Source organism: Dermacentor albipictus, chromosome 3 (assembly GCF_038994185.2).
Source record: "Dermacentor albipictus isolate Rhodes 1998 colony chromosome 3, USDA_Dalb.pri_finalv2, whole genome shotgun sequence".
Classification (NCBI taxonomy): Eukaryota; Metazoa; Arthropoda; class Arachnida; order Ixodida; family Ixodidae; genus Dermacentor; species Dermacentor albipictus.
Genome location: NC_091823.1, coordinates 122075759 through 122098733, shown reverse-complemented (window position 1 = coordinate 122098733; position 22975 = coordinate 122075759). Strand labels below are relative to the sequence as shown.

General features: G+C 47.7%; 2 protein-coding genes across 2 annotated transcripts in view; one reads left to right on the top strand and one right to left on the bottom strand.

Moving 5' to 3' along the window:
- LOC139057747 (uncharacterized) overlaps positions 1–22975 on the top strand; it is a 50039-nt gene continuing 27064 nt past the window's right edge. The window contains exons 1-6 of the mRNA XM_070536498.1: positions 1–769; positions 2387–2495; positions 3173–3266; positions 3375–3443; positions 5021–5106; positions 5792–6023. Coding sequence (XP_070392599.1) covers positions 411–769; positions 2387–2495; positions 3173–3266; positions 3375–3443; positions 5021–5106; positions 5792–6023 — 949 coding nt within the window. The 5' untranslated portion in view covers positions 1–410. The remainder of the gene's footprint in view (positions 770–2386; positions 2496–3172; positions 3267–3374; positions 3444–5020; positions 5107–5791; positions 6024–22975) is intronic.
- The window catches only part of LOC139057571 (uncharacterized), a 30475-nt gene continuing 21359 nt past the window's right edge, over positions 13860–22975 (bottom strand). The window contains exons 5-6 of the mRNA XM_070536012.1: positions 15830–15928; positions 13860–14008 (exon numbers count right to left, since the gene is read on the bottom strand). Coding sequence (XP_070392113.1) covers positions 13908–14008; positions 15830–15928 — 200 coding nt within the window. The 3' untranslated portion in view covers positions 13860–13907. The remainder of the gene's footprint in view (positions 14009–15829; positions 15929–22975) is intronic.

The following is a 22975-nucleotide window of genomic DNA, read 5'->3' as shown; positions in this document are numbered from 1 at the left end:
GTGTGTGTGTGTGTGTGTGTGTGTGTGCGCGCGCACGATTAATTAGATCTCTGGGGCCGTATACTGTAGCGGTTCCTTTTGGAACCGGTTCCTTTTGGCTGTTACGTCTGGATTACGTCACTCGGAGAAAGAGTGGAACGGGACGGCGTGAGGGGAACCAATCAACGAGCGGCGGTCTGCCGGAAGAACACGTCATCATTTTTGGTTCTACTTGGGAATAAACTTGGGAAGAGGTATAGCAATTGAAGGATGTTGCTGGTTTGATAAAAAAAAAAACATTGGTTTGTATAGAACACTTGAAAATATATTTTCAGTAATAAATGTGAGCTTGCGGCGCAGACCGCTACTGGGAGTTGTAATTTTATTTGTGTTGTTTTCTTATTTAGTCGCTAGGTGGTGTGCCATGCGTTATGCAAACAAGTTGCCTCGCTTTGTTTACGTTTTGGACTTGCCAGCATGTTGCCAGTTTGCGCGCCGAATCCGAAACGATGTACTCGCAGCAGGTTAGGCGGCTGGGTCCTCATGTTTCAGCGAGGCAGCGCGAGTTACTCGTGTCATTTGTTGAAGAGCACCCCTACCTTGCGAAGGCGTCGTGTGTGCTGGGTCAACAGCTGACGGCGGCGCGCAAGGAGGAGCTCTGGCAGCAAGTGACTGCCTTGCTGAACGCTGAGGGCCCGGCAGTGAAAACTGCAGCCCAATGGCGCGGCGTGTGGAAGGAAGACGTCTATAACGCCCGCCGTGATGCAGCCGCCTTGCACGCCGAAAGCAGGTAAGCACACTCGTTGACGGAGCTTTTGCGCACCATATTCTAACAAACGTGTTAATGGGCGTCTTGCGCTGGAGTTTGAGGTATAGTAGCGGCGCCTGGTGGCGGCGCTACTGGGTCGTACCAGCTTGGGTTGTATTGAGCCCTGGCTGTGGCGAAGGACGTTTCTAGGCCGAGTTTTGCGTCGATTCGCACTTATTTCTGCCCTGTTGCGAGTGCGAAAAGGCTCGTCACTTCTCGCAGACCATGTCAACCACGCTGCGAGCTCGCCGCAGCCTATAGTTTAACGAGAACGGGCTCTCTGTGTGCCGTGGGACGCAATGCTGGGAGCAGACGGAATCGGTAGCGCCGATCCGGAGACCTAGCCCAGCCTCGAGAAGGCGTCACCGTCATTACTTCTGCGTCGTGGGATGCCATGAACAAGAAGGCCTGAATCCCAACATCATATTCTGCCGTTTTCCTTCAAGGCCTCACGAAGTGGAGCGTCGGGCGCGCTGCATAGCTGCAGTTCGTCGCGCTGAGTAAGCGAAACTTCGCGCCATGCTGACTGCTTCGCCTGTCTTGAAGCTTGCTTGATTATCTGCGTTCTAATGTTCGGTATTTTGCACCTACAGTCCCGACAGCAGACCGACATAGCAGCAGGCATGGCTGGTAATTCACGATTCGAGACCCGGCCACAGCGACAATTAACAATTCGACCGATGCGAAGTGGTGAAGTGACCAGGTGTGTGCAAATGAGCACAAATGGTCGGGCTCATTCGATGACAATTCACTACTCCACTACGAGCAGCACAGGTTAAGAGAGTTAAATGCGCTCATCCTTGATCTCAAGCCAGCACGTTGAGGCAACGCAGCAAGGCAGTATTGATTGCAGCACATCGATGTTCGAGCGCTGTCATTAAAACCTACATCAAGCGAGCGGCGTACGAGCTCGCGCTGCAGCGCGATTCGCACGTACGTACTACGTGCGAGCTCATATGCATTGCATCAGTTATTACCAGTTACTAAAAGGAACAGATGGCCGCTACTACAACGCAGGCATAACTACTTCTTTAGCGGCATGCAGTCAACAAAGAATGCAGGAGGCCCACCGTTTCGCGGCATGTCGAAAGACCACTGCCGTCGCGGCGCGTACGATCGTGCGCTCGAGCAGTTCGTACATCGCGGCACGTACCGTCGTGTGCTCGAGCAGTTCTGTACACATGATGCCTGCTTATCGCTGCTGTGGATTCATTTATAACAAGCATTTCCTCGCGTTTGAGCGCCTGAATCTAGCAGCTGGCGTGCAAACCTTACCTGAAGTTCCACTTCGTACGCGACTCGCTTCACTTGCGGTTGACACGGTGCTAAAACTTCGCCGCCTAATTCTTGAACGGCGTACACGTATTCGGCACTGCATAATTTCTTGCCTTTACGCAGCGTGCCACCCCTGAAAAAATCTTCGGCGCCCGATATTCGCTGCAGGCCGTGAAACAACACAACCGAAAGCGGCGGGTCCATATTGTAAACGTGCTTTCCGAAGCAGACGACCGAGCTTGGTACGACCCATTTTTGCACAGAGGGCGCTTTTTAGCACCTTTTTCGCAGCGCCCCCTGGGCAATGCAAGAGCCCCATCACAGTGGAACCGGAGGAGGCAGCCTGCCTGGACCGCGAGGGCGCATCCTTTCCTTAGTTGGAAGGGCGAGCGCCATCGGAGTCTGCCAGCCTTTCTTTGAGCCCGACGAAGAGGTGAACATCAGGCGCATGGTTTTCAATAGGTCAACGCCAAGTCGACGCGCTGTCGCGATTCGCTCAGTCACCGCCGTTATGGCTGATGTGTGGTCGCGCGCTAGTGTTGCCGCTCAGAAGATGGCCCGAGCTCGAGCGGAAATCGTCAAGCTATTTACTATCGCTTGCGTCTTTCTCTGAAACATGCACACAAATGCTTGCTCAGTGCCTGTGTTTTTATGTAAAGGCAATGTTCTCTGCTTTTTAATGAGGCATATAAGCCATGTTGGTGTAGTCCGTTTAATCATTCTATAGTTAGCTTATGCATGTCCGCATGCAGTGATATGTTTTGTAAATAATTGGGGTTGAGCCGATGCAGATTTATAAATGTGACATAATAGATAACTTCTTACTGTAGGAACACCAGTAGCATGCCACCTTTTTACTCAATAGGTAAGCGAACACTTAGGGTGGTTTGCAAAAGGAACAAAAGAGCTTCATTTATTGAGCAGACGTGCACCAACCATTTGTCATTAATGGTCATATAAAAGGACATAGCACAGGCTTTTATTAGTGTAGCCATTTCGAAATGCAACGGTCTGGATGCCATTGAACTATGACTACAATATTTCCTGTACATGACAAGTATCACAACAACAAAACTGTTATCACTAATGATGCCAATTGCCTATATGCAGGAGCAAAGCGCTGCTGACCGCGGTGCTGGTGACGCGGCAAGTGCCGAGTCCCATGTGTCTGTCGGCACAGCGCCTGGGACAAGCGGCATAAGAGGTAAGTTGGAAGGTATTTCTTTCATTCATTTGTTGTACACATCTCTACAGTATTTTTCCAAACGTATGACATGTACTTATTTTCCTTATGCGTCGTATTCATTCTTAGCGAGACCACTCCAGCCCGCAACAGCGGAGAGGTATCGGGAGGATGCAGGTGGCCCTAGTAGTCAGACCCGTAAGTGCACAACAGACGTCTTCACAATTTTTATGCCAAGCATACTAGCCGCACAACCATGCTCTTCCTTGCTGCGCCGCGCGCGGCCGCGTAGCTACCATATGACGTCATAACAGCTGCAAAGCGGACGCTTAAGCTTCGCCTTCAAGAGTGGAACGCGACGGCGTTCCCGTTGACCCGCCAAGGGGTGTAAGACAATGGGCTACGGCGCAGCGACTACGCGCCCTGCATCGGACGCGGTGAGCGTCGAGCAACGCAGCGTTCGGCGCGACAATGAAATGTGCGCCTGAGCCGACGCCGACGACACCGGCTTTTCTGCGACACGAGCTCCTTAACGCTGTCGTGTTAAAATAAAGGCTAGTATGCTTCGCATCCTGGGCTTAACCTTAGCTAAGCCACAGCCATTTTTTTACTTACTTAGGGCACATTCACACCGGCGACTTGAGGAGGTCGCGCGACCAAGTTGGTCGCTTTGCGACCAGTCGCAAACGGTCGCCTTTCTCGAAAAGCGACCATTTTGGGCGAGTCGCTCTCTGCGCGATTTTTCAGTCGCGCGACCGTGGTCGCAAAACTGATAAACCAATCAGCGGCGCACCAGAAGTGATCTTTCGTGTGTCTACATCCGGCCTCCTCCGGCGTCGCATTCAAATTCTGCGTAGATTCCGAGAGTTCTCGCTGAGAACGATAATCTCCGGGATTGCGACTTGCGGGTCGTGCTCAGCCGGGCTTGTCGGTGTGAACATCAGTCGCCTTCAGTCGCTTTTTGATTGCGAGTCGCAAATGGTCGCGCGACCTCCTCAAGTCGCCGGTGTGAATGTGCCCTTATTGTGAGCACATACTTTTCAGAAACATTGTCATTACAGAACGTGCATTGTAAAATCATAGCCATAAGTAGCGTACTAAATTCACAAAACTAAAGAACAAACACGCAAACACATTCAGAATTCCCCAGAACAGTAAAGAAGGAGAGATTTAGAAGCACAAACACAAGTTGTGTTGAACACGGAAATGAGCTGTATTACGCATTGACTACAAGGACTTAATTTGGATCATGCTTGCTGATGGACAACACGAGAACGTAATTGTACAAGGGGAACAATGAATGTGTATGTGTATGTATTTGCTGTATGATTAGTGAATGGGCTCACCGTCGTATGTTACGTACTTCAAGTAACTTTGGTAATAAAGAAGTTGCACAAAGAGAAAAAGCATTTCCCATCGTTACGCAAGAAGGGTTATGAGAACGAACAGAATGGCCAGGCAACAAATGGCACATTTGTGGTGCTACTTAAAAAAGGAAATTATGCAATGTCGCAAGCAGTGTAGTTTTGTTTGGTGCCAAAAGGCACAATAATGCCTGGGATTGCTTTAAAAAATAGTGGCCCCTTGTGAAATGCCTCACTCATTCACACTGCATTTTCTTGATTTCCCTTAAAGAAAACATTTTGGTATATGTGATCTCTGATACAAACTAGTTGCAATGAGCAGTAGTAAACAACTCGCAGTAACACACAAAAACAAGTTTTGCGTTGCATTTGAGGAAATTAGTAATGGTGCCCCTTTTGCCCTACTTTTAGAGCCACAGCAGGGAGCGGACGACCTGCTGTCCTCTGTCGTTGGGAAATATGCTGAGTCTGTTGCACTCTCGCAACAGCACACCAACGTAAGCATTCCAACTAGGTTATCATTCTCATGATTTCACTCTATACACGACAGGCATTCCTGAGTGAATGAAAATGCTTAGTATTTCTTACAGCACTTAGCTGATTTATGTTACTGCACTACTTCTGATAGTACTGTTCCATAAATATTACTCGTTGGATTACCTATGCTCACGTGATATTAGCAGGTGACATACGTCGTAGAACCTCTGCATACCTGCCGATTTGGCCATTGTATTGTATAATGGCGTTACACAACATTGCAAAAAAATTGGGGTGCCTCTCGCATATCTGCTTGTGGCTTTGTAAGATGCCGTATATGGGGGGGGTTATTACTTTTGACGAAGTTTTTCGGTGCAGTACTTGAAGCAGCCAAAAAGGGCAACTGTAAGGTCCCTGTAAAAGTTCGCGCAATCTAGAGAGAATCTTTTGCTTACCAGTCTTCACTGTTCAAAGTGTGGATTTTTCTTGTGCACTGCGTCTAAAAGTGCATGCATATGCCGCATAAAGTGCTTCTTCAGAGGAAATTTCTTAAGGACCTTTGCCATCTTGTTCATTGTGGTTGAGTTCAAATCTTTAAGTGAGTGTGTTGAAGATTGAACCTCACTATTTCATAGAAGGTACGCTGCACAATAAAGGGTTAAGACGTTCTTAATAATTGTATGGTTGTAACCTGTCCCTATACAGCAAATACAGGACCTCCTCCAGTCGGTGCAGCAGCTGGGAACGGCAGTGGAAAATCAAGGCGCGGCGACGTTGCGCCAAGCAGTAGCCACCGAGCGTCTTGCTTCTGCTGCTGAGCAACAAGTGCAGCAGAACACTCAGCTGCTGCAGGAGCTGTGGAACCTGACACGGATGGCGCCAGCACTGCTGCTTTGCATTCAGCAGGCCATGGGGATGCCACCACAAGCCCCGCCAGGTGGACCACCTTCTTAAGAGGAAGCTTTAGCTGGGGCCCAACTCCGACGCGGCCTATTCAAATACATGTAAAACGCAAAAACGTTTTTCTGAGATAACCCTTGGGCCGATTTTAATGAAATTTGTTGCATTTCAGAGAGAAGGTAAATTGTAGTGACTGTTCGAAGCGGAATTTCGATTTATGTTCTGATTTGTCTTAAAAAAAATTTTCAAATATTCGACCATTTGAAGAAAATAGAAGCATGAAGTTTACAAATTCATAGCGTTTACAAATTTACAAGTTTACAAATTCATAGTTACAAATTCATTACAAAGAATAGATATCGTGGTTCTGTAAATGTCATCCATTAGATCATTCAAAGCGGACAAATTTGATGTCATTTTACATCTTACATGAATTTGTTACGTTGGTTACAAGGGTTCTGCAAGAGCTTTATTTCCGTATTACAAATATTTTTATTTTCATGTGTAACATATCAATTTTGTCCGCTTTAGATGTACTGTTAGATTCAATTCACAGAATTGTTTTATCATTTTTTGTTGTTGAGTTAGAGAGTTGTAAACTTGACAGTTTCGTTTCTTGAAGATTTTCGAATTTTGTCAATTTTTAATAACAAATTGACGACTTAACTCAAAAATTCGAAACCAACAGTGACTAGATTTTAAGTTTTTATTTTAAATGCAACAAACCTTGTGAAATTTGGTGCAGTGTTTGCCGAGAAGCACGAAGTCTTATTTTACATGTATTTGGATAGGAGCACCCGAGTTAAAGATTCCTCTCAAGAGGAAATTTCCGGAGTCTCCCACTGCGGCGAGCATTCGTAGTGGGGGACTCCGGAAATTTCGACCACCTGGGGTTCTTTAACATGCACCTAAATCTAAGTACACGGGTGTTTTCGCATTTCGCCCCCATCGAAATGCGGCCGCCGTGGACGGGATTCGATCCCGCGACCTCGTGCTCAGCAGCCTAACACCATAGCCACTGAGCAACCACGGCCGGTTCTTTTCAGAAAACAGATATTGCACTTCTGTAAATTTCATATGTTAGAACCTTGTATGTGGATTAATTCAGTGTGCGTAGATGGTGTACCTGTTACGGCTCTGATTGACACTGGTGCGCCCGTATCTGTGATGAATGCTCAGCTTCGGAATCGTCTCAAGAAAGTCCGCACTCCTGCCCCTTCGCCTGTGGTCCAGGTCGCCGATGGTGGAACACCAGCCGTTATTGGCATGTCTCCGGCCCACGCGAGTGTCGTCGGCCATCATACTTCTGTTTTGTTTTATGCACTAGAGCACTGCCCTCGCGACCTCATCCTGGTCCTTGACTTTCTGCCTACACATTCCGCTTTGATAGACTGTTCTGCTGGTGTTGTGCAACTCGCTGCACCTGCTGCTATTGACCCTCCCGATAGTGCTCCGATACGGCTATGTTCCACAGAGCATATTCGCCTCCCTCACCATGCCGTTACCTACATAGGTGTCTCCCCCGTTCCACCTTTACCAGACGGTGACTGCATCGTATCTCCTCATCCGGATGTCCTGCTCTCGCATAACGTCGTTACCATTTCGGACAACACTTCATGCCTTCCACTTGTGAACTTTTGATTCTGTACACAAGTACTCCCACGCGTAATATCCCTGGCGCAAAAACGCCAGCCAGAGACTACCACTTGTGACAGCTGCTCGTGTTCAACTCCTGCTTCGCCCCCTATCCCTTCAGACCTGAATGCCCTAACAAAAATGATTGCTCCCGACCTTCCTCCCGAGCGTGCTCAAGAACTACATTGCCTCCTTGCCTCATACTGGGACATATTCGACTTTGGAGAACGCCCTCTAGGACAGACATCTGTCGTAAAACATCGAATAAACACTGGTGATGCGAGCCCGATCCATCGGTGACCCTACGGTGTCTCGCCTACTGAGCGACATGTCATCCAACAAGAAGTTGACAAGATGCTTTCTCGAGACATCATCAAACCTTCTTGCAGCCCATGGACATCCCCTGTTGTACTAGTTGAAAAGGACAACAGTTGGCGATTTTGTGTCGATTATCGGCACCTCAACAAGGTAACGAAGAAAGACGTCTATCCGCTACCACGCGTTGACGATGCCCTGGATTGCCTGCATGGAGCACAATATTTTTCGTCCATCGACCTTCACTCCGGCTACTGGCAAATTGCCGTCGATGACACGGACCGCGAGGAGACAGCTTTTATTACTCCCGATGGCCTGTATCAGTTCAAAGTGATGCCTTTCGGTTTATGTAATGCCCCGGCCACATTTGAACGAATGATGGAAGCCCTCCTACACGGTTTCAAGTGGTCCATCTGCCTCTGTTACCTGGACGACATGATCGTTTTTTCTCCGACTTTTCCGACACACCTCGAGTGCCTGTTGATGACCCTATCTGTTTTTCGTCAGGCGGGGCTACAACTAAATTCGTCCATGTGCCACTTCGGTCGTCGTGAAATTTCTGTGCTCGGGCATCTCGTCGATTCTTCTGGTGTACGCGCTTATAACGATAAAATATGGGCAGTCAAAGACTTTCCCATGCCAACATGTGCCAAGAATGTTCGCAGCTTCTTGGGCCTTTGCTCCTACTTCCGTCAGTTTGTCCGAAATTTTGCGAACGTTGCACGCCCTCTCAATCAGCTCCTCAAGAAAGACACTGCATTCCTTTGGGGCCCTGAGCAAGCTGGTGCTTTCACCGAGCTGATTGAGCTGCTTACGTCCCCTCCCATTCTCGCTCACTTTGATGCATCAGCTCCAACAGAAGTCCGTACCGATGCCAGTGGCCATGGTATTGGAGCTATCTTGGCACAGAAACAACAAGGGCGGGAATGTGTTATTGCCTGCGCCAGCCGCCTTCTCTCCTCTGCGGAGAGCAATTATTCTATCACCGAATGCGAGTGTCTGGCTCTCGTTTGGGCAGTGGGTAAATTCCGCCCCTATTTGTACGGCCGTCAATTCAGTCATCGCTGACCATGCTCTGTGTTGGTTTTCGTCCCTCAAAGATCCTTCAGGGCGCCTTGGCTGCTGGGCTTTGAGCCTCCAAGAATACAACTATTCAGTTGTATACAAGACCGGCCGGTTACATCAAGATGAAGACTTGTCGCGCCATCCTGTCGACCCTCCTGACGTTTCTGCGGCCGGCATGCCTGTCACCGTTCTCCCTCTGGCTGCGTTTCGCGACATTGGAGCCAAACAACGTCGGGACGCCTCCTTGCAACACCTTATTCAACAGCTCACTTCAACGACTCCCGATACTTCCCTTCGCATGTTTGAACTTCAAGATGGTGTATTGTACCACTCTAACATGCGCCCGGACGGCCCTGCCCGACTCTTCGTTGTACCTGAGCATCTGCGTCGGACTGTTCTCGCCCAGCTTCATGGTGTACCGACTGCAGGTCACCTTGGCGTGTCACGGACTTATGACCGCGTTCGTCGGCGCTTCTTTTGGCCTGGTCTATACCGTGACGTCTGCCGTTATGTCACTGTGTGTGATCTTTGTCAACGACGCAAAAAGCCGACCACACTCTCTGCTGGTCGCCTTCAACCACTTGACATACCATCAGAAACATTGTTCCGTGTAGGTGTTGATCTTGTAGGCCCTTTTCCTACGTCTGCTTTGGGAAACAAGTGGATGTCTGTAGCAACAAACTACGCCACGTGAATGCAATCACATGGGCTCTTCCGACAAGCTGTGCAACCGATGTCGCCGACTTCCTTCTAGAAAACGTCATCCTTCACCACGGCGCCCCTCGACAGCTTCTCACCGACCGAGGTCGCTACTTTCTTTCTAAAGTTGTCAATGACATTCTACTCTCGTGCGCGACTAAACACAAACTTGCTACTGCTTACCATCCACAAACGAACAGTCTAACCGAGCGCCTTAACTGCACCCTTACTGACATCATGTCCATGTATGTCTCCGATGACCATCACGACTGGGACGTTGCGCTGTTGTTTGTTACTTTGTCTATAATTCGTCTCACCATACCGCAGGCTTCTCTCCATTCTTCCTCTTGTTTGGCCGTGACCCTACGTTGCCTTTCGACACCATTCTGCCTGCTAGTCTAAATTCCACACCCGAATACGCCCGTGAAGCCATCCTCAAAGTGCAAGAAGCACGCCATATTGTTCAACGTCGACTTGTGGAGTCGCAGGACAATCAGCGGCGCTTATATGACGGCCGCCATCGTGATGTCCAATGCACACCGGGCGCCCTGGTTCTCCTTTGGTCACCATCGCGACGCGTTGGCATCTCGGATAAGTTACTTTCATGCTACTCCGGCCCTTACTGTGTCTTGCGTCAAGTAACTGACGTCACACACGAAATCGCCCCTCTTGAGCCAACCGTGGCTCACCATCGCTCCGACGTGGTCCACGTCGCCCGTCTTAAGTAGTATCACACTCGCCCGCCTCCTAACCAGCACCGAGCTGGTGCTTCAGCCGCCGGGGGTCATGTGACACGCTGACGAAGAAGATGTTTTAATCATCGTCGGAAGACGACGATGTTCTGGTCTTCGCGCGCTGTCTACCATCTTGTCAGCTGCTATAATCATTGTAAATATTCTGTAAATACACATCTGACTGTTTTGAACCCCGTAACAATATATTTGCTGGTTTTGCATCTGTGAACAGAACGGGCAGTCAATATACAGCTTTCCTTGAGCTTGTGCACGAAGATATGCTCCATCAGTTGTAAGAGACCCTTTGCGTAATGATAGCACTGGTAATGTGCTTGACCTGTTGTTTTGTGATGCACCAAGCATTGTATCAAATGTACGTGTTTTGCTTGGTATAAGCGATCATAATGTTATTGTAGCCGGCACTATCTTTCGAAATGTGTGTGTATCGAAAAAACCTCCTAGAACTGTGTATGCATATAACAGGGCTAACTACGCTGCACTAAAATCGGCACTTGAATCTTATTTTCCTACTTTTGACACATTGGCTGATGAATTAAACGTGGCAGAGTTATGGGGGGTACTTAAAAACAAGCTTTTGGAAGTGCGAGATGACTTTGTTCCCCTTCGAACTCTGTCTTCCAAACGTGCAAAAGATAAGCCATGGTTTCACTGTTGACTCCGTTCCTTATTACGAAAAATTAGAAGAATCTATCGGCAGATTAAAACTAAGAAATCGAATAGTCGTCACATACAGTTGAGTTAAAGCGTAGCTTTAGAGAGCTCACTGGATCTGCTAAACGCACATATTGTGCGAACTTGGGACAGAGATTAGTGGATGATCCTAAGGAATTTTGGAAATATGTTAAGGGAAACGGTAAGGATGACACTTCAGTTCCACACTTGCACTGGTCCGACAGAATTGTTAATGACGACTCAAGTAAGGTCGACATTTTTGTTAAATACTTTTCATCAGTATTTCAGTCTACTCATTCAAACATTAGTGGGGTTAATAGAGTTGATTTTCCGGTCGGAGCCGGCGAAATGTCTGAGGTTGTATTTAGCGTGACGAGCATCGAGCGATTATTACAGAGTTTGAAACGAACAAAAGTGTGTGGTCCAGATGATATCCCTACATCATTCCTTATAAATTTCTCGGGCATCTTTGTACTTCTGTCGCTTATTTCAAAATTCCTTAAATAACAGCGTTATTCCTGGTGATTGGAAACTAGCGTGAGTGGTGCCAATTCATAAGAGTGGACAGAGGGACAGAGTTGAGAATTATAGACCAGTATCCTTATCTAGCATTGTATGTATGTAAGGTTATGGCACATGTGTATACCTGTATGATGTCTCATCTTGATAACAATAACCTTCTTCATCCTAGTCAGCATGGGTTTCGGCAGGTTTTTCGTGTACGACACAATTGGTTGCATTCACTCATGAGCTAGTCTCAGCAGTCGACAAGAAACAAATTGTTGATTGTATATTTCTGGATTTCAAAAACGCTTTTGACGTCGTTACGCATAGTCCTGATCGCTAAACTTCGACTTTACAAATTGGATGAGAAGGTTATCGCATGGATTGTCGAGTATCTTCGCTCAAGACAGATGTCTGTGGCTCTCAACGGATGTTCCTCTGAATACGTACCTGTGATTTCTGGGGTACCCCAGAAGTCACATTCTTGTTGTTCATTAATGGCACCACTTCGGGCATTACATCATCATTTACAGCATGGTTTCGGAAAAGGATTTTCTTGCGAAACCCAGCCACTAGAATTCACGTCAGACTTGCACTTTCATATGAACATTAATAAACAAATTGGCTGCATCTTTTGGAATTTCTCGAAAGCATTCGATCGTGTAGCCCATAGTCCCCCGATATCAAAGCTCTCAGCAACTAAACTCGACTCACTAACTTTATCATGGATTCGTAATTTTTTTACTAATCGCGAACAGTTCACTGTTGTTGCTAACTTTTCCTCTGGCCTCTCTGACGTCACCTCTGGTATACCTCAAGGCAGTGTACTTGGGCCTCATCTCTTTTTAATTTACATTAATGACTTGCCGAACAATATATCATCTTCTGTACGATTATTATTTCACAGATTTGTTCACTCAGTTGGCCTAACCTTATCAAACCTGAAAGAAGCATCCTCGACGTCACAACGACTGAACAATCAGTTCAGCTACACCCGAATTTATGGCAACACACACGCTTTTAATTTTTCAACTTTGCCCCGTGCGGTCCGTTTATGGAACGCACTACCAGATACCATTGCATGCCAATCTAAACACACTGCATTTCGCAATCTGCTAAATGATCAATATGCCGTTTCAACCGTGTAAACACGTCATGTCTTTTGTAACTTTCTTGCATTTTTTCTACAAGTTAAAGAATTTCAACACTCCCAATTTTTTTAGAATACTTACTACTGTATAACATGTAAAAACGTTTACAATATTATTATGCTATTATGTTGTTGTTTACCATTTATTGTTATTGCTCTACATATTGTATTTGCTAATGTATTAATTTTCCATGTTCTGTGTGCACTCCTTTCATTATGCTGATGTTTATTTCTTTCCCGATTCCATACTAATATGTTACCGTATTTCCCCCTTACACTATGCCTTCTTGAAGGCCTGTAAGGTACATGTAAATAAATAAATGAATATTTAGAATGTTTGCAGATGACTGTATAGCATATAGGGTCATCAACAGCGAATCTGACCAACAAGCACTACAACATGATTTGGATTTGACTGCCACGTGGTGTGAAAAATGGAAAATGTCACTGAATTTACTGGAGTGTACAATTTGCAACAGAACTCCAGCCCCGCCTGACAAATGACTATAGCTAGTTTGTTTGCGGTGCACCTCTGCTTTTAATCACCCCTTATGAAAATTATTGCTGAATTTTAGTAAACATTCTATTGCCGTCCTATTGCTCAATCAACAAAATTTTTGTTGAAATATCGTTGTCCCACTATTGCAGATTTGTTGACCAGCATTGAAAAGTGGCCACCGTGAAAGCATTGTAGTTTCATTTACCAGTTATTGTCTTGACTTTCTATGGAAGTCCCATGGATGAACAATTGCATTTCCATGAAATGTAATATGGAATACAACAATAAGTTTATGGATTGTAAAGTGGAATGCAACAATAAGTTTATGGATTGTAAAGTGGAATGCAACATTAAGTTTATGGATTGTAAAGTCGAATGCAGTGTTAATTTATGGATTGTAAAGTGGAATGCAATATTAAATTTATGGATTGTAAGGTGCAATGCAACATGAAATTTACTAATGTTCATATTCGCCGTTGAGGCATCGCTTGGCCTCGGGACATTTTCAAGGTGCATTTTCTAGCTTTCCATTGCAAAGCCTCTTTCCCTGTGGTGTTATGAAAAGAAACAACTTCGTGATTAACAAAAAGCATGTGAATCATTCCTTTTATACAATAGCCCACAAATTCATTGAGCTTCAGGCTCCTTCATTTCTCTTGCCAGCATTGAGGAGATGATGTTCTTTACGTAGGAGAGGCTGGCAGAGGGAAACTTGGAGCATGTGTAGTCTGGAAAAGAAATACAGCATAAGATTACCGATGCATACAGGATTTTCTAGCTTTCTAATAAAAGAATGGCAAATTGAAGCCTTATGCTACATATGTTTAAGTGCAGGCCACACTGCTAGTGTCAGTCATAAAACATCACACAGTAATTTAGCTATATGTTGTGTACTTTGAGCCAGGGTCTGCAGTTATCAGGTGTGCACCACGATATTGTAAAGAGCAGAGGCAGAATGAAGATAAACATCCCAATACTGGCGCCAAGCTCCTTGGCATGCATAAAGAACAGGTCAGTGTGTTAGCAGCTATTCATGGGAATTTTATATAATTCATTTGCACGTACAGGTAATCCTCTATAACGAAGCCAGTAAAACCAGCACTTTACTTCATTGTATAAAAATTTCGCTGAATGAAAATTTTACCTTTTATAAATTTATTTATCCTCACAGAAAATTTCTCTTACCCAAAAGGGTGCGTAAACCTTATCAAATTATCGGGCAAAAGGAAAAAAATATTTCAATGACAAAAAAAGTTGGAGCTTCACCCAAAAGTGGAAGCAATGAGAGCAACACTAAAGTATCACAGCTATATGAAGGCTAACAAGCGTTGACATACAGCCTTGTTGGTAAGACACACATATGGGTCCCCGAAATGGTCCGGACAAATATTGTAGGCATGTGGGGCACAGCTACAGTAAAACATTCGCACAGCATTCTGTGTAAAGCATCTCGCATTAGAGCATCTCGTTGCATCTCACTGACCTTTGGTTCCCATCGAGTCCTGATTGTACCCCTGATTTAAAGGAAACAACCTTCAGATACACGCAGCGCCACCCGTGGCCGAGCGAGGAGTCAAGGAGTTGCATTGCAGAATATCGCAAGAGTGAGAGCGTTTTGAGCGTATGTTTGCTGCTTTCCGTTCCCAATGAGAGGGACGGGGTTCCCAACCTAGTTGTGTAGTCGCCCATAGAGCGTCTACCAACAAGAGATTGCGTCTTCCTTTCATCTAAATTGACGCTATTGAAGCCACCAGGAATTCCAGCAATCTGCGCTTTGTCCTGCCGGCCATAGGTTGCTGTCACCCTTGTTTTTTAGGTAATGTTTTTGTCACTGCTTACTGTATCTAGTCGCACATGGACGATTGCTGTAACGCCAATTGCCCAATCATTGGTGTGCTATTCTGGCTGGCTTTGGATGGCTTGTAATCCTTTAGTGCACCGCCACTGTTGCAGCCTCTCTTGATGAAATCAGCACAACATTCCCAAAAAGGTAGCTTACTTACGATGGTAGGAAACCATGTGGGGCGAAGCAGCTGTTTCATCGCTTTTATGATTGCGTTGTCAAATCCTGATACTTATAATCATCATTGTTGCTATTTTCTTTATTTGTTCACAATCATCTTTCCTCTTCTTCATTTTCAAGGTGCTTATGGTAATTAACCTCCCAGAACGCGGCATTTCACTGAAGAAGCTTAGGGTTTACTGCGTGTGAATATCAGACAGAAAGTAGCGCGGTCTTGCAGGAAACACGAGTACATTTATTGTGTCCATCTTGCCGCTTCCATTACGACTGGAACCCAATATCAGGAGGTATAAAATTGCGTGTGGCTCCATTGCTGGCTCAAATTGCTTCATTCTCTATGACTGTTCCTTGTGCATCCACTAGAGGAATGTAATCCAAATGACAGGGTTTTATACTGGTGCTGTGTTTCGTAACATGCGCACGTGTTTTAGACGGGAAAAAAAGAAATTTGGAATAATGAGAAAGCAATACTAGCCAAGGAAATGTATTCTGCCATTCCTTGACCGTGCCAGATGGCTGCGCTCACCTCGTCGTTTGCCCTTGAAGGGGCACGAACGGGGGCCAACTTGGTACGACCCCGCCGTCGACTGTGGGGGGCACAACGGCCACTTGTCTCGGAGGCCAGCTGCAGCGTAGCACGAATGCAGTCAGTACGAATTGTCAAACGGGTCCGTAAGCATCAAACAAGTTACTTTCGAGCATACTATGACTTGCTCCACGGGAACGATCTTAATGTTACAACACGTAACTAGTACACATCTTTCAGTAATCGTATGCCATTCTAAGGGAGAGAGGGGCAAATAAATCAGTTACCTATTGCAACATCGTCATCTTTACCGTTGGGAAGCAGCTCCTTTTTCGCTACTGTCTGCAATCTCCAAAGACGTGATCTTCCCTCACTCGCACAGTGACGAATTGGATTGACACGATAGAGTGAATGGACTGGCCTGAGTGGGCTGGAATGATTCGATCAATCAACCGACCTACCCCCCGACCGACCGGCGAACTTAGCGAACGTAATGACCGCCAGACTGAAAGCCGCTAGGAAAGTCATCTGCCATATAACGCGCTATTCTGGGTTAAAAGCCCGTAACTCTGGCATCAGTCTGTGACTGGCGTTTAAAGTAGAGAAAGGAAAAAAAATTACTTGATATTTTCTTCAGCAGCATACTCTGTGAGAAGCGTTCACTTGCCAAACAGTCGGAATGCGCTACATTGATCATTAATTATACACACAGAGGAAGGCTGCCCTGCAGTTTTGCTGGGCAAAATAAAACCGATTTCTAGTGCAGCCAAAAGAAAGCGTGCAAAAGCTCTGTGAAAAATGTTGATGCGAGTTCTGTTATATAGGTGCTGCTGCTGAGTAACTAGACAAACGCTTAAGGGTATATAGTTAATTCAATCATACATAGTGTTCGGGGATTATGAGCACTTCATATTTGTAGTGCTGCGCTGCCAAATCCATTTCGGTTTGAATTTGCATAGTGTTTTATGTTTCTTAAGCTTATGTTTCTTCCGCTCGATTTACTGAATACGTTTTGAGCTTCGGAAAAGAATTTGGCGGGCACTTTTTTCCAAAGTGCCAAACCAAGGAGAGCGTAAACTTTTTGTTCAAAAGAATAAGATTTGAGTCCGGCGTCTTTTGAGTGGGTCTGGGCACCCGCCGCGAACGCGGTTCCGAGACCTTGTCTCGAAGCGGCTTCCTCGGCTCGCTGGACGGCCCAGAGTTGTGCTGTGTTACGTTTCGGCGCGGATGCAACGGACGCCGGGGCTTCGTTCAAAGCGGCGGACATATTGGCCCGTTCAGCGCTGCCGCAACGCCTCTCGCCAAGCGCGTCCAGGCATGTTTCAATGCCACGTGTCTTCGTGCGTGCGTGTGTGTGTGCATGCATGTGCATGCATGTGCATGTTGGTGCTGTTAGATATGGCGCCGTTTCCTGAGGCTTCTTCGAGTTCCTCAAACCACTTCGAATCGCAGCACAGCTAATTGAGGAATGCAGAAGCAGGAAAGCACATTCCAGAGGAGCACCAGACAAGCGCAAACAAGTTTGCGGCCCCCAGGTCGTGCGCCGCCGGGATTAGAAGGGGTCCTTGGACAATAGAGCCCAATCGTCCCCCTTCGCCTTTGAAGAAGGCATTTGCCACCGCTGCGGAGCCGAGCCACCGGGAGCAGGTGGGCCCTTGTGCAATGGAGCATGAGCGCCCCCCCTCCTTCTTCACCTTAGAAGTGGATTGCCAGTCAGCGAGGCAAGACCGCAGGGGGATCAAGAGAGGAGGACCAGGCGCCGACTCTCTTCGCCGGGTATGACACCATCGCACGGGCGCCTACCATTGGCTGAAAGTGGCGTCATCGGAGCGGACTCTCCCATTGGTCGAACATGACGTGACTTCCAGTGCTCGAAGGGTTTATAAGAAGCCTTCTGGGAGATGCCCTGTTTCCCTGATTCACCTCTCTCGAACTTCTTGCCGCGGGCCGCAGCGTCCGAGTTGCTGCCGGCCCGTAATGACTGTACGAATGTTACTTGTCGCTCACCCCCCTGTACATAATGTAAAATAAATCCTCCCAAGTTTGGGTTTCCATCCCGAAGTCCCGTCCTCCAACCCCTACAGTGCCCACGCTTGTCAAAGCGCGGCAGCCGGGGAGAGGAGCTCCCAATTGTGAAGCGAGGAGGTCTGACCGGCGCCGGCCCGGCGGATGCGTCACTACTCGTCTCGACGTGCCCGAGCGGCGCCGTCACGTGCGCCCCATCCAGAGCCGTTCCTACTTGCCCTCAACTCCGAGAGTATAAAAGCAGCAACCCCCGGACGCCAAGAGAGAGGCTCCGATTTCTTCCGTCGAGTAACGTGCTCTCCGGTCTCTCCACTTCGGTCGACCTGACCGGCCGCTCTTTTGCGATGCTAGAATAAACAAGTTGTTCTGTTAGCAGTCGACTCATGCTTTGCCAGGACCTTCGGATGCTTCCAGTTGTGCCCCAGTCCGCCAGGCCAACGCTACCCTTGGGGCTTGCGACCCAGATGCAACAGCTTTGATAGCCGAGCAAAAAAAGGATGGCAGCTTAGAAAACATGCGCTACAATGTCAAGGAAGGTATCGCCAAGAAAAATGCTCCTTTTGTGGAAAGAGGTGGGGTCCTGTACGGGAAGTATCTAGACCGCAGGGGAGTGGAGTTCGATCAGCCGATCGCGCCTCAGTGCTACCGTCAGGATCTGTTGCGCTTGTCGCATGGAGGTTCGTGGTCCGGACACCTAGGAGTTAAGAAGACTAAGGACCGTCTCTTGCAAGAGTACTATTGGCCAAAGTGTTTTCGTGACGCAATACACTTTGTGAGGACATGTGACACCTGTCAGCGGGTGGGCAAACCAGGGGACAAATCGAGGGCGCCGTTGAAGTTGGTACCTATCATTACGGAGCCTTTTAGACGGCTCGTTATTGATACAGTGGGACCTCTGCCGGTAACAACCACGGGGTACAGACACATTTTGACTGTGATCTGCCCAGCGACAAAGTTCCCTGAAGCAGTGCCGCTTAAAGAACTCAGCTCAGTTGAGATAGTCAATGCACTACTGTCCATATTTGCGCGAGTTGGTTTTCCTGCGGAAATCCAGCCAGATCAGGGCGCAGTGTTTACTAGCGCTTTGACGACAGCCTTTCTCGAAAGGTGCGGGGTAAAGCTATTACACAGCTCAGTGTACCACCCACTGTCGAATCCCGTTGAGAAGCTCCACTCCGTCATGAAGCGCGTGTTGAGAGCATTGTGTTTTGAACAACAAACTGACTGGGAGCTGTGTCTGCCTGGGGTGACGTTTGCATTAAGGACCGCGCCGCATGCGGCTACAGGGTTTTCGCCAGCTGAGCTGGTGTATGGATCGCTCGCTGCGGTCTCCGCTTCACATGCTTCGAGACTCGTGGAAAGGCAGGGGCGACGACCCAGTCGTGGTGGAGTACGTGCTTAGGCTTCTCGAACGCTTAAGAAGGGCACAGGAGTTGTCAGGTGAAGCAATGGCAAAGGCCCAGCAGAGGGCCAAGGTTTATTATGATCGGACAGCCAGGGACCGTCGTTTTGAGGTGGGCGATGAGGTCATGATATTGCGCACATCGCTGAAAAACAAACTCGACGTGCAGTGGGAGGGCCCAGCACGGGTTGTTCAAAAACTGTCGGACGTTAACTACGTGGTGAGTCTGCCAGGAAAGCGGAAAGCACAGCAAGTTTACCACTGTTATCTGCTCAAACCCTATAGACAACGGGAAGCAGTGGTGTGCATGATGGTAAACGTTCCCGAAGAGCTTCCGGTCGAGGTTCCGGGACTAGGCTCAGTGACGAACAGGGAAGACACCGATCAAGTCATAGTGACTTAAACCCGCCGTGGTTGCTCAGTGGCTATGGTGTTGGGCTGCTGAGCACGAGGTCGCGGGATCGAATCCCGGCCACGGCGGCCGCATTTCGATGGGGGCGAAATGCGAAAACACCCGTGTGCTTAGATTTAGGTGCACGTTAAAGAACCCCGGTGGTCAAAATTTCCGGAGTCCTCCACTACGGCGTGCCTCATAATCAGAAAGTGGTTTTGGCACGTAAAACCCCAAATATTATTTATTATTATTATATATAGTGACTTAATCAGTAAAGCACCAGTGTCGCCTGAGCAGAAAACCGAACTACACCAGCTCTTACAAGAGTTTCAAGGTCAGTTCTCTGAGAGGCCTGGTAGGACTTCTGTCCTTACTCATGAAATAGAACTTACCTCCCCAGAGCCAGTACGATCCAAGGCGTACCGGGTGTCACCCCGCAAGCGCGATATTATGGAGGCTGAGGTAAAGAAAATGCTACAGCTCGGTGTTATTGAGGTGGGTGAGAGTGATTATACCTCCCCTTTGATTTTAGTTGAGGTACCGGGCAAGGAACCTCGTCCTTGCGTAGACTACCGCAGGCTTAATTCCATCACTAAGGATCATATTTATCCTATCCCTAACATCGAGGAGCGCCTTGAGAAAGTTAGTAGCGCTCAGTTTATTTCCACTCTAGATCTTGTCAGGGGTTATTGGCAGGTTCCACTTACAGAAGAGGCTGGTAGGTATGCGGCGTTCATTTCACCAATGGGAACATTCCGTCCTAAAGTTTTGAGTTTTGGTTTGAAGAACGCGCCATACTGCTTTTCAAGCCTCATGGATAAAGTGTTGCGGGGACAGCAAGAATTCGCTTTACCGTATTTAGACGACGTAGAGATATTCTCTGCATCCTGGTCTGAGCATATGGCACACTTGCGGGCAGTGCTAACCCGCCTGCGTGAAGCGGGCTTGGCAGTCAAGGCTCCTAAGTGCCAGTTAGCACAGGCCGAGGTTGTCTACCTCGGTCACGTGATTGGACGGGGTCGTCGCCGCCCCTCTGAAATAAAGGTGGCCGCTGTGCGAGACTTCCCGCAACCGCGCACGAAGACCGATATGCCATCGTTCTTAGGTGTCGCCGGCTGCTATCAGAGGTACATCCCCAGGTACTCTGATATCGCGGCTTCCCTGACGGATGCTCTAAGAAAAACAGAGCCCCAAACAGTCGTCTGGGACGAGACAAAGGAAAGAGCTTTTAGCGCCCTAAAGAGCGCCCTAACAAGCCAGCCTGTGCTACGATCGCCAGACTACACAAAAGGGTTCGTTGTTCAGTGCGATGCTAGTGAGCGAGGCATGGGCGTTGTACTGTGCCAACGGGAAAATGGAGAAGTGGAACACCCCGTCCTGTATGCTAGTCGTAAGCTGACCAGTCGTGAGCAGGCGTACAGCGCCACCGAGAAAGAGTGTGCGTGTCTCGTGTGGGCCGTTCAGAAATTGTCATGCTACCTGGTGTAGGGGTTGGAGGACGGACTTCGGGATGAAAACCCAAACTTGGGAGGATTTATTCTACATCATATACAAGGAGAGGTGAGCAACAAGTAGCCGTCGTACAGACATTACGGGCCGGCAGCAACTCGGACGCTGCGGCCCGCGGCAAGAAGTTCGAGAGAGGTGAATCAGGGAATCAGGGAATGTCCCAGAATGCTCAGATCTCTCTGGAAGGCTTCTTATAAACCCTTCGAGCACTGTAAATCACGTCATGTTTGACCAATGGGAGAGTCCGCTCCGATGACGCCACTTTCAGCCAATGGTAGGCGCCCGTGTCGCGGTGTCACACCTGGCGGCTCTCTGTGGTCTTGCCTCGCAGACTGGCAATGCACTTCTAACGAGGAGAAGGGGAGGGCTGCTCATGCTCCATTGTCGGAGGCCCACCTGCTAATCCCGGCGGCGCACGAACTTGTTGGCACGTGAACTTGTTGCCTTAAACTTGTTTGCTCGGCCGCTCCTCTGGAATGTGCTTTCCTGCTTCGGCATTCCTCAATTAGCTGTGCTGCGACTCGAAGTGGTTTGGGGAACTCGAAGTAATCGCAGGAAACAGCTCCATATCTAACAGCTCGTCCTCGCCCCGGTTGTTCTGAATGGCCGGTGAACTCAATTCGCTGGCCTTGAGGAACGCTGAAAGAAGCTGCAGGGTACTGGGGTCGAGCCTCGTTTGACAACCCTCGGGATCCTGGACCCTGGAGAACATACGTCAAACAAACCAAACAACACAGCGCTGCACCACGCGTAAGCGCAGGCTCTTCACCCCTGACTCGCCAGGCTATTACTGAGTCAAAATCAACCCTGATCTTTTAGTTCCCCCAATTTTGACCAAACAGTTCCAACCACCCCTCCAAACAGCTATCCATTTCTCCTCGATTGCCGACAAGACCAGAGTACTATTGTTGTTGCAAAACAAAAGGGTCGTTGACGATGCAAACAACAAATGAAAACAGCCGAACATAACTTAAGTGGCCTAACTACACGAACAGCATGTTTCCAATCTATCGCAGTGGCGTACTTATCGCACGTATTGGTGCCACTGAACAATCTGGTCAACCTCACAAGTACGTAATCACAAGCGCACTAGCCTTGTGGTCACTAAACAAAACGCGTACTTGCGTTGTAGGCAAACTTTTCATTTACGCTTACTCACGTTTCTTCCCTGAAAGTCCTACAGGACACGTGACGTAAACGAACAATTAAACTTGCGGGACTTACACACTCCGCAGAACTCTTAAAATAATGCGTCTTTTAATAACTCGTTCCACGCATACTTATCAGAGAAGTCAGAATACGGCTGCCCTCAACACACACGAGCAACCCAGTCATAAATCTGCTTCCTTCCGTCCACACAGGACACGCGCTAATGGAACTAAGAACGCTTCTCAGTGCAAATCATACACTCACTGAAAATCTACGCGCTTAACCTTACAAAATTCAAAAACGCTTAAAAAGAAAGAAGGTTAAATAACACACACGCGCGTTACGATAGGCCTCTCAACGATAAGCTTGACCCTCAGGTTACTCACACATACACAAAAAAAGCCTATATACTTATTAATGAGCATCTCGCGAGACTACATGTTTACACAAACGCGTCTTTCAAATCTCGGAGCTTTCTCAAACGAAAACACAAACAAAGCTCATACCTTACACCTTGAAAGAAATCTTAGTCTCAAATCGCGAAAACTTTCCGATGCTCAAAAATAAAAACAACACAACACGTTTTTCTGCTACGAAAGCTCTCTTGGCCTTCCTTTCCAAACGCTTACGTCTGACTCATACTTTGAGCCGTCCCCGAGCTGGTCGC